Source organism: Parus major, chromosome 1A (assembly GCF_001522545.3).
Source record: "Parus major isolate Abel chromosome 1A, Parus_major1.1, whole genome shotgun sequence".
Taxonomy (NCBI): Eukaryota; Metazoa; Chordata; class Aves; order Passeriformes; family Paridae; genus Parus; species Parus major.
The window spans coordinates 11,471,274-11,487,711 of NC_031773.1; the positions used below are offsets into that span (position 1 = coordinate 11,471,274).

General features: G+C 35.0%; 2 protein-coding genes across 4 annotated transcripts in view; one reads left to right on the plus strand and one right to left on the minus strand.

Annotated features, from left to right (window-relative positions):
• Window positions 1-16,438, minus strand: part of FBXL13 (F-box and leucine rich repeat protein 13) — a 60,402-nt gene that overhangs the window by 30,902 nt on the left and 13,062 nt on the right. The window contains 1 exon segment of the mRNA XM_033514360.1: window positions 1,810-1,943. Within this exon segment, the coding sequence (XP_033370251.1) occupies window positions 1,810-1,943 (134 nt within the window).
• On the plus strand, window positions 1,686-15,499 carry LRRC17 (leucine rich repeat containing 17). 3 transcript variants are annotated; one of them, XM_019006705.2, is made up of 6 exons: window positions 1,687-1,876; window positions 3,641-3,735; window positions 5,800-5,926; window positions 8,994-9,868; window positions 13,189-13,344; window positions 14,586-15,499. In XM_019006705.2, exons 4-6 carry the CDS (start codon window positions 9,112-9,114, stop codon window positions 14,987-14,989), a joined length of 1,317 nt encoding a protein of 438 aa, XP_018862250.1. In that variant the 5' UTR covers window positions 1,687-1,876; window positions 3,641-3,735; window positions 5,800-5,926; window positions 8,994-9,111; the 3' UTR covers window positions 14,990-15,499. The 3 variants fall into 3 exon arrangements, with proteins under 3 accessions (XP_015484070.1, XP_018862250.1, XP_018862251.1); XM_015628584.2 differs by lacking the exon at window positions 3,641-3,735 and having other exon boundaries at window positions 1,686-1,876; XM_019006706.2 differs by lacking the exons at window positions 3,641-3,735; window positions 5,800-5,926.

Below are 16,438 nucleotides of genomic sequence, written 5' to 3' on the forward strand. Positions count from 1 at the left end.
TGCCATGTGGATAAAATCTTAATTACTGTGACTTTATACAAAAAGCACCATGCCTACAATTTATCCAGTATTATTATCATGTATGAACATAACAGTCAAAGAAAAGATTGCCTTGTTCTGTTACAATGGGCTAGAAAATGTCTGTTTAATTCTCTCATTTCTGCCTGTGTTTTAATTAACTAATTAAATGCTTTGATCCTTAAGTTGCTACTCCCACAATCCTTAACATAATCACACATTTTAAAGATGGGCTTTCTAAATAAACATTCAAATCCTACAGAAGTAGTAGGCAATAGAACAACTCATATAAAAAGAACTGTAATGTTAAAATGAAAGAAAAAAAACAAGAAACATTAGAAAACATGAAAAATACACATTCTATAGAATATTTTAAGCATTATTTCAATGATAATAGTGTAACTCCTCTATGGTTTTCCAACTAGTTCTGAAATGCTAGCCTTACAAAATTTCCCTTTGGTTTAGTTTATCCAGTGAGAGGGAAAAAAATATTTTAAAAATCCTTTATCTGACTGTGATGCAATTTGATGTTTTTTTGGTTTTAACTGTTCACTTAAGTACTTGGTCATAATCACTAAGCACTGTTCCAGAATCCAAAAATGGAGAAAGCTGTGGAATTCCTTTCAGGGCTTTCAAATACGCTGGCAAGCAGACCCACTGTCCTGTGGCAGGGGAGGATTGTGGTTTTCCCTGTTTGATCATGATCACTTCTCCCTGAGTACTATTAGATCATGCTTTCTGGAGGCAGATCCCTATGGCTCATGATGACATTTCTAAACAAGCAGGAATGATGCTTGAACCAATTATTGGCATTTTGAAAAAGTTACTCAGAGGTAGGTAGTTCTTAACTTTCCTCTACCTCAGTCCTCATTTCAAATTTCACACTGTCACTGCACAGCAATCTCAGCATGACTCTCATGAACAAGAAACAGATGCTCAGTAAAGAACAATCAGAACAAGACTATTTCCCCATCTGCCTCATCCTTTGTTCTGAAAAGGTTATGTTAGATGGAAAATTAAATTGTTATATTCCTCAGACTCTAACATTTCACATGTATTTTGTTATATGGAGAATCTTATCAGAGCATAAAGAATTTTATGTGTGAGTCTTTACCTAAACATTAGGAGACTACAGTTATTGTCTTACAGTTTGGCATTTCATATTGCTTTTGGAATATGTTTCAAGTACAGCATGTATTTGAAAGTTTCTAAAATAGTACTGCATTCTAAAACTTTGGTTTTCTTGACATGCACCTTTACCATCCTACAAGTTTAGTAGGATATTAAAATAATCCAAAATAAAACTATTTTTAGTTTGCAGTTATAAATACCACTTCAATTTATATATTAAACCAATGTAAAACTACAACAAAAGTTCACTTTTTAATTAACTTCCTTCTCAGGAAATCAACGATAAATTTGTTTTTTTTTCCAGCACAGAGTGGCTTTCATTTTTTTTTATATCTTAGTAAAAACTGCATTTTTAAAGCTCCAGATATAAACTCCCAACTAATCATGTCATACAATTAGTCTATTTATGGCTACAAAAAGCAAGCCTTGTTCTCATTATGCAGTAAGTACTAGCTGTTTATAGATCTGACAGTTTGCTGGAAGTGATCCAAACCTATAGTGCTATTATTCCTTAGTAAAACTTAAACAGCTGTAGTCATGTAATTCAAAACCCTGGAAGGCTGCTGCAGTGCTTGCTCAACCTCAGTATACCATGAATGCAGGATGCTGCCAGTCATATAAAGGATCCTCTGCTTCACATTATGAAAGAAAGACGTGAACTACAAACCTGAATGCAACCTGGAATTTCCAGACAGATGATCTTGTGACAGCCTTTTCAAGAGTCCAGGTACGGTAAACCTTTGTCTGTGAATTTTCTGCAGTGAGCTAAACTCATTTACTGTAAACTGGGGAAGCTTTGCAAAAAACCCCACAAAAAACAACAGACCAATTTGTTACAAGGGCACGATACAGAATCAAAAGGACATAAAATGCCATAGTTAAAGTTTTCTGAAAATTACTGTAAAGAAAAGATGTTCAATATGAAATAGAATTATCTACTTTCTGAAGTTTGATAGTCCACTTCTGCTGCAGGTTTTCCTCTGTTCTTGTATTGGAAATTAGTGGGGAATAGCACTATCATGCAAGATATTTCACAGTATGAAATCAGTAACATTGTAAAGTTATCTTAAGTAACTGCAAAAGCATACTTTTTTAACTAATTGGAACTTCTTTGTGCATACTTTTCAAGTATGACTTTTCAGTGAAAGTTTGTTGGGCTGCTTTTACCATTGACTTTACAAGCCATGCCTGCTGGAAATGAAAACCAGATCTCTATCAAAAAACATTAAAAGCAGAAATGTGCAGTTTAAGCTTCTCAAGTAATATAATTGTTTAGAAGAGTACTATTAAAATAATCTGAAAAAATCAAAGACTTAGAAAAATGAGTCATGTAATTTTAGGTTTTGATCAGCTCTTTTGGAAAACATTTCTTTATACTAAAAATTAGTTAAGACAAAGCAAATTGTGTAAGTGGAAAATGTTAATCAACAGCACTCTGTAAAATCAAGTATCTGTACTCTGAAATTACTTAAATTTCCATCTGCAGATTTATATCATAGTGAAAACTATTCATTTGACTGAACTACATTTCTAACTGGAATAAATAACAATTACCACACGCACCACAAATGAAAGCATACAGAGAATCAGAACCTAGAATTAGAACCTTCTGCTCTGTTAGACATTTAGTTGTAGTCATGCAGCTCTGCAAGTCAGCAAAAGCAGGCATTTTGAAGAAGATGGGAACTCCCACTGAGGAGCTGACTGCTTAAGGAGTGCATACTGACTTTTGGAACTGGCTTTATGCTTTCAATATAGAGTGGGGATGCTGAATAAAAATGCAAAGAGGAAGTGTAAAAAGAATGCTGTTGTAAAATAATAATAAAAAATATTAAGAAATTAAAGATAAGATTACATTTAATGAAAAAAACCCAACAATGTGCATTAGAACCAGGTGTTAGAATATAAAGGTATGTGTTATTTCTGGTGCCTTTTTTGAAATGGAAATGTTTAATTCATATAAAGTACAAAAGTATCCTTCTTCATAGAAGGCCAAGCTACTTTGTGTTTCAATGTGATATCCCACAGAAATGAGGGGGGAAAAATAAAACTTGGAGAAGTATACTTCCAAACACATCTGATAAAATAGATAATGAATTAAGAGACTTGGGTAAATACTCTGACAGCTCCGAGTCTTTAATGTCTATGTTGCTGCAAGGCTGCACAATTTAAGATACAGGTAAGCCTTTCTTACTGCATTTTGCCTCACAATAATTTTGAAGAGATACTGATTTCCTTTATTGGTCATATGACATTTTTAATGATCTGGGAATCTTAACACATGCCTTCTTTTTCCATTCTGGGAGTGACATCTTCCTTAAAACTCAAGGAGCACACAGACAACCAAAAATCCTTGTGTTTTGTTATAGCTAAATTCTGCAGGAATTCTATATACTGTTTTTTCCAATTAATTTTGACATTTGCAATCTCAGTATCATTGTTTCAAAACAATCTGACAAACTCACTTTCTGACATTTATTCCTATGCACAGTGATCATGTCTACAATATGTGACTGAAGTTTTCAGAGGGACTGATTTTAACTGATTATCTCTGTTGTGCAATGTGAAGGCTAAAATGCTTGTAAGGTACAGTATGAGAGAATAAAAACTGACCCCTACACTTCACTAGCTCCTTGTTCCAACAAAGGATGTCTGATACACCACAGGAAAGTTCACATACAGCATTATGAAATGCAATACTGCCACCTCTAAGCACTTTGTGTTAGTTACCCAAGTACACAATACCTGTGCTGAGCAAATGTTTTTGGGATTGCCATATGAAATGTTCATGAAGTCTGTCTGCTATCAAATTATTCACAGGACAGCAGCTTTTTGTACATCCCCATAGTCTCAGAAACAATGTCTCAATGCTTCATATGTTTTAGTCTAAAAATTGTCAATACAAAGAGTGTAATATTATGGTTTTAAATCAGAAGCATCATGTGTGACTGGGAAAATTTAATATTAACAAGGTACATGATAATTGTTAAAGGTCTTTTGTCAGTGGAGAATTTTTCTTTGCTATTTGCACATCAAAAAAATTATGTTCCAAACTTCAGCATAAATATATGGAAATCTAAAAAGACAAAATCAGCCAACATGGAAAAAACACAGATTATAATAAAAGAAATGCTCATAAAATGAGTGGTAACATTGGAGACACTAACGCAAAACTTTGCCAAAACAAATGTTAGTTATATGAGGATATGACATTTCAGACTAAGAAAAACAAAAGTCAAAATGTATTATGCAAATGCCAAAGAAAACCATGTTTCTGAATTTCATGGGGTGCTGTTGAAAGACATACTTTTGTTTTCCTCATAAGAAAGAGAAACAATGTACAGGTATTCAAATCCATATACATCTTTGTTATGGCTGCTGTTGTAAGCAGCTCACCTCATTTCATCTACAGCAGCTTTTCATCCAGCAATTCTCCTTGCCAGGCAGATCTTGAGTCTCTAGGGGTACCTCTGAAACAGGAATGGCAGGCTTTTGTAAGACTGTATTTTCTCTGCCTTCAGCTCACTGATCTTCCAAATATCAGTTTGGAGTAACTCTTTCTTTTGCAGTTGTCACACAGAGCCTTGGCTCACACAATGCACCTATCCACAATACTCTCTTTCAAAAATAAATTTTTAAGAACATATCTAGCTTTCAAACTTCTTGCATCATCATGAGGAACTGGACATGCACAAGAAATTTCTGGACAGCATTTTCTTTTAAAAGTTTCTGTGAAACTGTGCAATACATAAGGGAATCTAGCATATATTTTTAGATATACTAAAAAGATAAAAGAACTGCTATCTAAATGAAATGTATAGGGCATTTATTTCATTTTGTATAGCAGACAGAATCCTACAAATCACTCAAAAAAGAGTATTTCTATCACACATGCCTCTAAATTTTCTGCAAGATTAAAACAAACACACTTTCATAATTCTCTTTGATTTCACCTTGTCAGTAGTCATAGAGTTGTATTAGTACTTTCACTATACAACAGATTTAAATCGATTTATCCAGGAGTATATTAAAATTATATTTGCATGCACCAAGGGAAAAAACCTAAGTAAGCATCTTTAAATCATCATCATAATTTCTGTACATCTCAGCTATCTTCTTTGGAAGCCTCAAAGTAGAAGTGAGAGATGTGATGCTATTGTCACTACCTTAAAGTATGGTCATGTTATCATTTTAAAGGATACCTACTGAATACAGTCCTACAGAGCACAAGGGAGTTATCATGCAATTGAAGAGTAGCACGTTAATACACTTTGCTAAACCAAGATTATTATTAGCCAATCCTGGTATCTAAAACCATTGGTGAGTTTTCTCCATGGACTCTGGTATATTTCTCTAACCAGTAATATAATTTAATATAGTATAATTTACAGAATGCTTTCTGTTTAGTTCTACCCTCTAGGTGGAACATTAAACTTGAGTAATTATAAGGCTTCCATATTTTATTGACCTGCAGAATGGGAATTACTCATATTGTTCCATTCTTATATAATGGGAACAAATCTCCTAGTATGATGTTTCACAATAAATGTCAATACAATGCAAAGGCAAAAAGTCAGTACTTGTACATGAAAATCTAATAGTTGAGCCTGTGTCTTTTTCCATTTTGTGATCACCTTTTCCCTATTTCAGTTATCAGGCAAAAGGACCATCCAGTAACTGGAATTCAATACCAACCAATCCTAAAGAGGAAAGTTTGTGCTTCTGAAATATATTCCTGCAACAAAGGACTTGAGAGAGGAGATATAAGTAAAAATAGGTATGTAGATGGAAGATAACCATAGCCTGGAAAGGAGTGAAAGCCCAGGGAGTGGTGAGAAAGCTGGGGGGGATAGTGATGAGGAAAATCTTTGAAACCTTCCATGCAAAAGCTGCACAAAGGGGTCTATCTCAAGTGTCTGAACACAAACACTTGTAGCTTGGGAATCAACCAGCAGGGACTGAAGTCCATATACAGGTACAGTGCTGCAATTTCACTGGGTCTCCAGAGATGCAGAGATTGCACTCCTTCAGTTGCATGTGCTATGAAAGGTTCCAGAATATTTAAGCATGACAGCCCAGAAAGGTGAGGATGGCCTGCACTCTATGCAAAATCATGCCTGAATGCATGGAGCTTTGCATTGAAATAGGTGACAAGTCAATCTAGAGCTTATTTGTAATGATTAGAAGCCAGACCTATGAGCATTACATTGTGGTAGGGATCTTCTGCAGACTGCTTGATCTGCTTGATCAAGAAGAGATGGTGTATAAAACCTTTGGGCAGCTGAAGGAAGCTTTGCTCTTGCCTATCCTGGTTACTCATGAGAGACTTTAACTTCTGCCTGCCAGAAAATATGGCTGGACATGAACAATCCAGGAGATTTCTAAAGTATGTTGAAGACAATTTCTTGGTCCAGCTGACTGACAAGTGGTCTAGAGAATGTGTTCTTCAACAGGTGAAGGAATGTGAACTCGAGTGAATGTCAGCTTGAATGGCTTTGGTTACTGCAGCCATGAAAATGAGAAAATGGAAAATTCAAAATCCAGACAGAATAAAATAGGACAAACTATAGAAGAAGAAACCCTGAACTTGTTAGCAGATTTTGGCTAATTTAGAGATCTCTTTAACAGGATCTCACAGTAGACAGACCTGGAGGACAAAGGGGCCCAGGAGAACTGGTTAATCTTTAAGGACAAGCTACTCCATTACTTTTTAGCCTCAGTTTTTACACCTAAGGCTTGTCTGAAGGCTTCCCAGGTGCCTGGCTGGAGCTTGTGAGCAGAGTCTGTGAGAGTGAAACAATACCCATTGTAGAAGAAATTAATGTCAAGGAGCACCTGAGGAAATGGAATGAGACAGGATGCATCCAAGAGGAAGAAAGCTGTCTCTTGTCATTGAGAGGACTCGCTCATTTTTGAAAGGTCATGACAGTCAGAGGAGATTCCTAATGACTGGATGATAGGAAATGTCACATCCATTTTCAGGAAATGGAAGAAGATCCAAGAAACTACAGGCCAGTCAGCTCCACTTGAGACCCTGAGAAGGTTATGTAGCAAATCTTCCGTGAAGCCCTGTCCAAGCACATGAAGGATGAAAAAGTGTCAGCGAACAGCCAGCATGAGTCTATCAAGGGCAAAGCATTCCTCACTAATTTGATAGTTTTCTATTATGAAATTACTAGATCTATTGATAAGGGGAGAAAAGCAGCCCTTGCATCACCAACTTGACTATCCTGAAGAATTTTTGTTTGAAATTCTCAAGGGTATTTTACCTATGGTAATTTTCAAAAGCCTGTGTATAAATATTGGTGTATCTGGGCTAGAACACTGGATGTACACTTCACTAAGAAGTGACTACAAATGATATAAAATTATTTTTTTATATACTTAACACTAGAATTAACCTATAAATTGATGATTATATTAAGAAACATAATTTATGAATGAAATATCAATGTTATTCTTAGATTGATTTATTATAAGAAAAATTTGCATATAACATTGCCTTTTGTAAGGAATTATTAATTAAAGCAAAGATTGTTCTTCCATCAAGGAAGAGCAATGAAAAAACATAAAAGAAAATTAATGGAAGCAAGATAAAATTAAAATGTCAAACTAAGAAAAAAAATGGACAAATACACAATGATGATTGCATTCTTAGACACCTTTCAAATTAAAGCTCTTAAAAATATCAAGAAATTTAGTGAGACGTTTTTAGAGCTCAAGTGGCTACTGAAGGAATAAAGGAAGTTGTAAACAATATAGGATTAAAATGTATTGTTGTTGACAACTCCAATCTTATAATAACAACAAAACCCTCCTTCTAGACTGGTGAAGGTTTGAAGCTTGTTTATCAAAATTAATTGAGACTGAATATATCATTTTGCCCTAGTACTGCTGAAAACCAATGAGAACTTCACTGATTATCTCTGAATCCTACTAAACTCCATTTTCAAAGTACATTTGAAAGTCTCTAGTTTTTATCAGGAAGATTTGTCACCCAAATAGTCACAGCACTTGAAAAAAATCTCTCCTCTTGGTATAAATTAGAATTTGTAGAAAGAGTTTGTTGTTCTTATATTTAATCCCTGGCATTTACAGATATGTAAGTCTTGAAAATTTTGAAATTCACCTAAAAGACCCAAAACCAAACAACAAACTCCAAACTCAAAACAAAAAACAAAACAACAAAAAATAAGCCAAAAAACTATCATATGAAAGGCGAACAGTTCAAATTCTCAGTGTATGACATAAATATAAGAATTCCTCATGCAGGTTCAATCTATTTGGGCCAATATCCTGAACCATGGTCACAGCAGATTACTGAGATGAAACCAAAACCTCAAAAATTGAGGTAAACAGTCCTGAGAAGAATACTTGAAAACAAACCCACCTTTAAGTGCAAACTAAACCTGAGTCTGATGGGCACTGGATGGCTTTCCCTGGTCTGGCTATATATGTGTTCCAGTTGTTCAGCACACAGGAAGTTGGAAAAGACCATCTTCAAACTCCTAGATTGAGTTCATCTTCCAAGATTAACTTAAATACAAAAAGATCCTGCCTGATGCTGTTTTCCTGAACACATGAGAATCTCCTAAAAAGGAGATTCTCACAAGATCAGTGAGAAATTGGTCCATATAGTTTCCCACGTTTAATCATAATGAAAAACAGTAGACCACAGTCAGTAAAATCTAACAAACAAACAAAAAGAGATAGAACATTAAATCTTCAAAGTATTTGTGAACTTCCTAGTTTGATGATCCAGTACATGACTGCATATTATATACAATCCTCCATGCAAATGCCCATTTCATCTGTTCTAATGTTTTACTTTTCTTCCAACACAGGGATACCACATACCCCAGCAGTGCCTCCTCAGATCTGTACAACACTGATTCAGACTATCCAAAAATTTCAACTGTTCCAGCTGTCACAGAAAATAACTGGGGCCAGCTGAATGTCAGGATGCAAGTAGTTACTATTATATTACTACTTCTTCTTTGTAATGCATCTGACTGTAGGAGGACAAGGAATAGGAATTTGAGAAACAATGGAAGGGAAAACATCTTAAGAAGAGCATCTAGCACTGTTAAGCGCAATGCCCAAGGCTTAACATGTGATATTTACACTTATCTTCATGAGAAATACTTAGATTGTCAGGAAAGAAAATTGGTTTTTGTGGCACCTGATTGGCCAGAAGATATAAAACACATGCTGCTAGCAAGAAACAGGATTCGTAAATTAAAGAATAATATGTTTTCCAAGTACAAAGTACTGAAAAGTCTGGATTTACAACAGAATGACATATCAAAAATTGAGAGTGAGGCTTTTTATGGTTTGGATAAACTTACCACACTCTTACTTCAGCATAACCAAATTAAGATTTTATCTGAGGAGATTTTTATTTATACTCCCAGTCTAAACTACCTGCGTCTCTATGACAATCCCTGGCATTGCAGCTGTGAACTAGAAACTCTTGTTACAATGCTACAGGTTCCAACAAACAGGAATTTGGGAAATTATGCCAAATGTGTGCACCCAATAGAACTGAAAAATCAAAAGCTAAAGCAGATAAAAGCTGATGAGCTATGTAGTGAAAAGGACAGGCAGGATCCCAAAAACATAAAACGGGAGAAGCCTGAACCTGTCAAACCAGAATTTGATTCCTCTTTGTGCCACATGTATGTGTTTCCCGTGACAACTCTGAACTGCAAAAGAAAAGGTTTGTATCTATTGTTATTAATGAATTAATGATTTTAATATTATATTTATTTAATCCTTACTACATTTATTCACACATTGTTTAGCACAAAAGAACTTGGTATTAGTACTTGCTTTAAACTGAAATTTAACTGAAATTTTTAACTGAAATTTAAACTGAAATTGTTGTTTTTCTCTTGTAACTACCAGCAATAAGTAGGAATTCTGCATTTTACCTCTGCTCTGCAGCCCAAATTCCACAGGTATTCCTTAGTGCTGTAATGTAAGAATCTAACAGAAAATAACAGGAATAAAACTAGGCGTACTACTTAAGTTACCAGTCTGATTGTACAACTGTAAACATACTAATCTGTCAAATTACAGCTGTGCTGAAACTGTTGAACTGATACAGGATAGCACAGTGTGTCTTTTCTTCTGTCCATTGTACAAACACAAAGATAGCAATAACTGTGACAAGAGTGAGCTGTGAAGCAGGACTAGAGCAGCCAGCTGTGTTTTCAATGCCCAGAGGAACCTGATTGCAAAGGAAAGGCTTTGCATCCTCACATTCGCTGCACAAGATTTCTTCTACTAAAGGAAGAAATGGTATGTTTTTGTTCATGAAGAAATATCTCCTCTATGTTCTTCCTCCCAGCACCCAGCAAACAATTCAAAGTTGAAGGGACTTCAAGAAACGTTTTTCAGAGACTTGGATCCATTCCATCCCTAAATCTTTCTCAGGCCCCTAAGAGCCACAGTTAAGCCTTAAGGGTAAACCAGATGGGTATATATCAACACGAAAATGCACATTATTTGTCCTTTATATTTCCCATATTTTATCCCATGACAAAACAAAGCAAACAATTCGGAGAAGAATCATTCTTCAATGAGAAGCATTGCTTGAAGCAGCTGACGTTGTGAGACCTTTTTCACCATTTTAGCAGAACTTAGGCTGCATGTTTTGTTCAGCTGAACTTCTATTTGCTTTAAGAGTAACTTGATTTTATGTAAAAACATCAGTGTGCCCTTACTCTTGTACCCTTATGCCAGAGAAAAGCTCAGAAAAACTCAGAATTCAGTATAAGGAGATAATATCTAAATATCAATAATTTCAGTATTTGATTACATGGTTTATCTACTATATATGTCACAAAAATAGTCTGTGTTCTTTACTTTTTTTCACCCTATTAATTTCTTTCTTGTCCCTCTGACTCAATTTTCTCTTTCTTTTACCGTGCAGTTACTACATATTTTTATTAATAATTTATGTTTCTTTTATTATGTTTTTAATATTCACCTATCTTACCTTTCCTTGTAGATCAGATCTTACTATAGATTATGATCTTAATTATCCTTCATAGGATCTTAATTATATCACTATTACTAGTCAGTAAACTGTTATTGAACAAAACCCAGGCATAAATAACAATCCTACTACATGCAAAGACTGACTTTATAGCTCTCCCCACTTAGTGGTATCAAAGAGATGAGCTGCATACATAAATATACTCATAAACTTCTGGGGAAAAAAAAAACTTTCTTTTCTAAGTTTATAAAGTCATTCAATGTGGTCTGATCTGCATGGGAGTTTCAAAGGGGTTTATGGTATTTGAAGACATATTTTTTTGTCTTTAATATTAATAATGGAGGAATAAAGTTACTTCAACCACTACAAGAGGGTACTAGAGGCCACAGGTACTCCCTCTTTCAGGTCAAGAACTAAGTATATCAATCCAGAACTTCCTGCATGCCTAGCATGGACACACTGACTATGTTTCAATATATTTTTGGAAGTACTAGATGTACTGTGCATATGCTTGACAGATGGATGCGATGCAGCTATCCCATAGATACTTGGTATTCCCAAACATGGTAATCTTTGATGAAAGCATTGTACTTACTGTCTCTGTATATGAATATTGTACAGCAGATGCATAATTTCACTGGAATTTTAATCAGAAATAGAACAATAATGCACACAAAATCCAGGGAAAGCACAAACATTTCTCTAAATCTACATGGACAAGAATTCAGAATAGAAAAAAACCAGTGCATCAGTTGTCAAACCAGTAAGATGACATGAAAATCTGCAATCCATTGTTCCTTTACAGTGGAGGGAATGGAATGACAAGCACTCACTCTACCACTACTATGTCTAAAGAGGTATGACAACAGGTCAGGAACCTTCAATTAATATCAGAAAGCTCATGAAAGAAACACCTTAAAAATACATTTCTCTATCTTCATGTTCTCTTTTTTTTTTTTTTAGTAATTCATTTATAGCTCATCAGACCAATGATATATCAGACCTTGTGGTACTCCAGAATGAAATACTCTAAGCCCTTGATTCTGTTTTACAAACAAACAAACAAACAAATAAACAGAACCAAAAAACAAAACATAACAAAAGGCAAAAAAAAAATAAAAATAAGGAAGCCAAAGCATTTTGTCTGCATTGCTGCAAAGCACTTATATTTTCAAGGACAGTTGAAAAAAGCCTGCTTTCTAGTACTGCCAAACTCTCCAAGTCTCTAAATTCAAGCATTATTTGCATTCATCTGGGGATAAATAGGCCCTGAAACTTTGACATCTGCAGAAGCAGGAAGCAATCCAACCACAGCAAGCTGGAGTAGTTATAATATTTATGTATTTATAATACCAAAGCTCTGCTTATAGTCAGATATAAGGCAGGAAGACTCTGTATGTTGCTTTAGTCTCAAAAATACCCAATTCATTAGACATCTCCAGAAATTCAGAATTACAGTGACCACACAGATTCCAATACAAGTCCAGAAACTACTTGCTCTCATTCAAGGACGGTCAAATGAGAGACACTGCTCATTTTCTTGTTATGACAGTGTGGGATTAGAACACTCTTTGAGCAAATATAATAATCCTGGAGATTAGGTTTGTTAACATTACCCTAAGAGGGTTCAAACCACAGTCTGCACTCCTCAAGCATGGGCTCTTACTACTGGAGTATGAGCTGTTCTTTCTGGAGCTCTTTTGCAAGGAACACTGTAAGGATACAGACACTGATGACTGAGAGGTCCTTGGCTGTTTAGGAAATGCCAATGGTAGAAGTTGGACAGAGAAGCAGACAGAATGACACACTGCTGCCTGGGTGTCTTTTTTATATAGTTACTCTGGTTTCTTTTCTTTAAGCAATCAGCCTTTCACATACATTTTTTATATTAATATGGTATCTTCACTAGAGAGGATAAAAGGGAAAGAAAACAAGAAACAATGTCAGACTGACAATACTCTGTCACGCAACTGTGATACCTAAGCAGTAAGAGTAATCTAAAACTGATACGAGTTATATCTTTTTCATTTTTTAAGATTTAAAGAAAGTTCCAGGTAACATACCTCCAGATATAGCTAAACTTGATTTGTCCAACAACAAAATTAGACAGCTACGAGCCAAGGAGTTTGAAGATGTCAGTGAACTGAAGATACTAAACCTGAACAGTAATGGAATAACATACATTGATCCTGGTAAGAATAATTTTAAATATTTATTAAAAGTGATTTCTCTTTCATTAAATACTGTCTTTATCAGATACAAACTGATATCTGGTGGGGGGAAAGAAGGATTTAAAAATCTAGAAGCTGGTGCAAATTTTACATTTTGTACCTTTCAGTTCAAAGGTTTGCACTAAAATATATTCATCATGAAAATCAAGAGCAAGACATATTTCAGTTGTCCTTTCTTAATACTAAACTAACCAAGTGCAAAAAGTAATTCTGGAATCTGAAGGTTAACAGTTTTCTAATAAATAGTTGAATGATTTTTTAAATATCTCTGCCACATCTAAAAAACCAGGTCATATAAGGAGGCTACTTTTCAATTATATTCTATGGTATAATAACAGACAAACCTAAAGGACTTAAACTCTTTCTGGTTAAAAATCCCCACATATAATTGCTTTTAAGCTATATTTTATTAGAACTCAAGTGCTCTTATTGGCAATTTGCTTATAGCTTATGTGCATTTGGATTGAATTACAAAAGCAGACATAAAATGGGTGACAGAAATAGTGAGAAAATTTATCAAGAAAAAGGACCTTATCTAGTACCACCCTGGCAATTAAACAGCATCAGAAAGGGGTAATATCAGTAAAATGGTACTTAGGAGGTTTAACATTACATAGTTGATTTATTTAAATTAAAACTTCTGCTATTAAATGAAACAGTATCCTTGCAAAAAGTATGATCTGCTCTCTGAAATGTAATTCATAAGCATTATTATGAAGCTCCATGTTTACTCCATTCCAAATCTTAAAACATTAATTTGAAGGTTCTACACATGCACACAAATACATATATACATATGAAAACCTCTGGCCCTGCACATTGTCTAATAATAAGTTTCCATATACCTAATTCTGTATCATGACAATCACAGTAGGATTCAATGAGAAAATCAGGCATCCATCCACCTCCAGTATCTCTATTCTACGCTCAGGCAGACTCATTAAGTGTTTTATAGCTTTACCAGCAGTGCAACTCCCCTAATATTTCTCACTTCTGAAGGCATGTGCCATATTTTAAAGTTCAATGTTTGAGAAATTCTTTTGTAGCCTTAAGCCAAAAGAACCCCCAAACCCACCAGTAACTGTAAAATTATTAAAATATTTTTCTCATTCTAGATATGCATATTTTTCCTGTCACAGATATGAATTTTTTTTCCTAAGTTAATTTTATAAGGTACTAATAACTACTTTTCTATTTTTTAGCGGCTTTTTCAGGCCTCAATAACTTAGAGGAGCTGGATCTATCAAACAACAGCTTGCAGAATTTTGAATATGGAGTACTGGAAGATCTTTACTTTCTGAAAATACTGTGGCTGAGAGAGAATCCTTGGAGATGTGATTACAACATACATTATCTTTTCTACTGGCTGAAGCATCACTACAATGTTCACTACAATGGCCTAGAATGCAAAATGCCTGAGGAATACAAAGGATGGTCTGTTGGAAAATATGTTCGAAGTTATTATGAGGAATGCCCAAAAGACAAGCTTCCCATTTATCCAGAAACTTTTGATCTGGACAAAGATGACGAGGAATGGGAACGACACAAAGAGCAAACAGTTCAGACAGTAAAGAAGCATGGTGTAATTGTCACCGTGATAGGCTAATAAGGGAACTCTTTCCCTTAGTAGATTTAGATATTTGATACTTTGAAAAAGGAAAACATGCTGTTTACATTTGTTCTAATTATTCTGTTGGTTTAAAGGACTATCTGCCTACAAAGATGTCTGTTTATTGCAGATAATAACTACAGAATGACATTAGTTGGACAGCATCCTTCATCTAGCAATTGTTTTTGACAATTTGTTCTGGACACTCCTGTGAAATATTTTGGCAAATATTTGAAACTATACGGTAAAAATTGAGAGACACAAATGTATATAATGTGGTGGGGAGGAGCTGTCTTATGTATGAACACAGTTTATGTGTTCACACAGAAATAGCTGCAGGATTGTGACCAAGACACATTTTTCTTGAATGTATTGATGGTTCTTTGTATCTATCAGTTTCCTGAAATATTCCCAGAAAACCTTTCTAAGATTTTTATATTGACTTCCTGTTGTTTTATTGCAGACTAAAAAAACAAACTTAAGATTAACCTTAAGTACAATTCTAGACAAAGAGAAATGGCAGTTGTTATACTAATTAGGATTCAAACACAGAAGGTGGGTTCCACTTGCTGATTTACCAGTGTTCCTCCTCCCTCTTGAATGAATAACTCAGCCTCTGCCTCTTCCATACCTGAGCTGCCTTAAAAGAACTATTAGTCGAGACATGGTTGGTTTCCAAGATCCAGCTCCACATGCTCATAACAGCCTTGTTTGATTTTTGAGGTAGGCAGAGCTGAAATCTTTCTAGGAAGAATTTTAGGTTGTTGTATCAGTTTGACACAGATTACATGCCATCACTTCTAGGTGACAAGGATCTCGTGAAGGATGCTGTGGTCTGCATCCACCACATCAGAGCCCGCCCGAACTGAAGGTAAGTATTCTTTTGAGAGCTCAGAAGTGTGGGACATTCTCTAAATTCACTCTTCTCTCAGCTCATTACTAAAATGCACATTACAGCACCTCCTTGTCAAGCAGCTATCTATGTGAATATGCATTGATTAAAACCTGTGATGATTCTAATACTACAGTAATAGCAGTAAAAATGCCTCAGTGAAATAGATTATATCTCTAAAAATAAAATTTCTTGCTACATAATATACTTAGATCACTAAGAAACACATAAGTGCAGAGTAGAAATTCAGGGCCAAAATTTATATTTCTCTTGACTATCATGGAAGTTCTGGGAGACTCCAGGGAGAAAGTTTCCTCTTTTAAAGATCTGGAGACAATTATGGTGCTTGTGCATTCCCTGGTGCTTTAATCATGAGTCCCAAAGGTCATGCATTTTGTTTTACAAAGCAAAGCACTCAGTGCTTTAATGCTAACATGAAAAAAAAGAACATAAAGGAAAAAATCAGGAGATGTTAAGGGTGGTGGGAATGCCAAAGAATCTCAAAGCAAACACATTCCATTATTATTTGCATTCTTTCATGTCCTCCATTATTC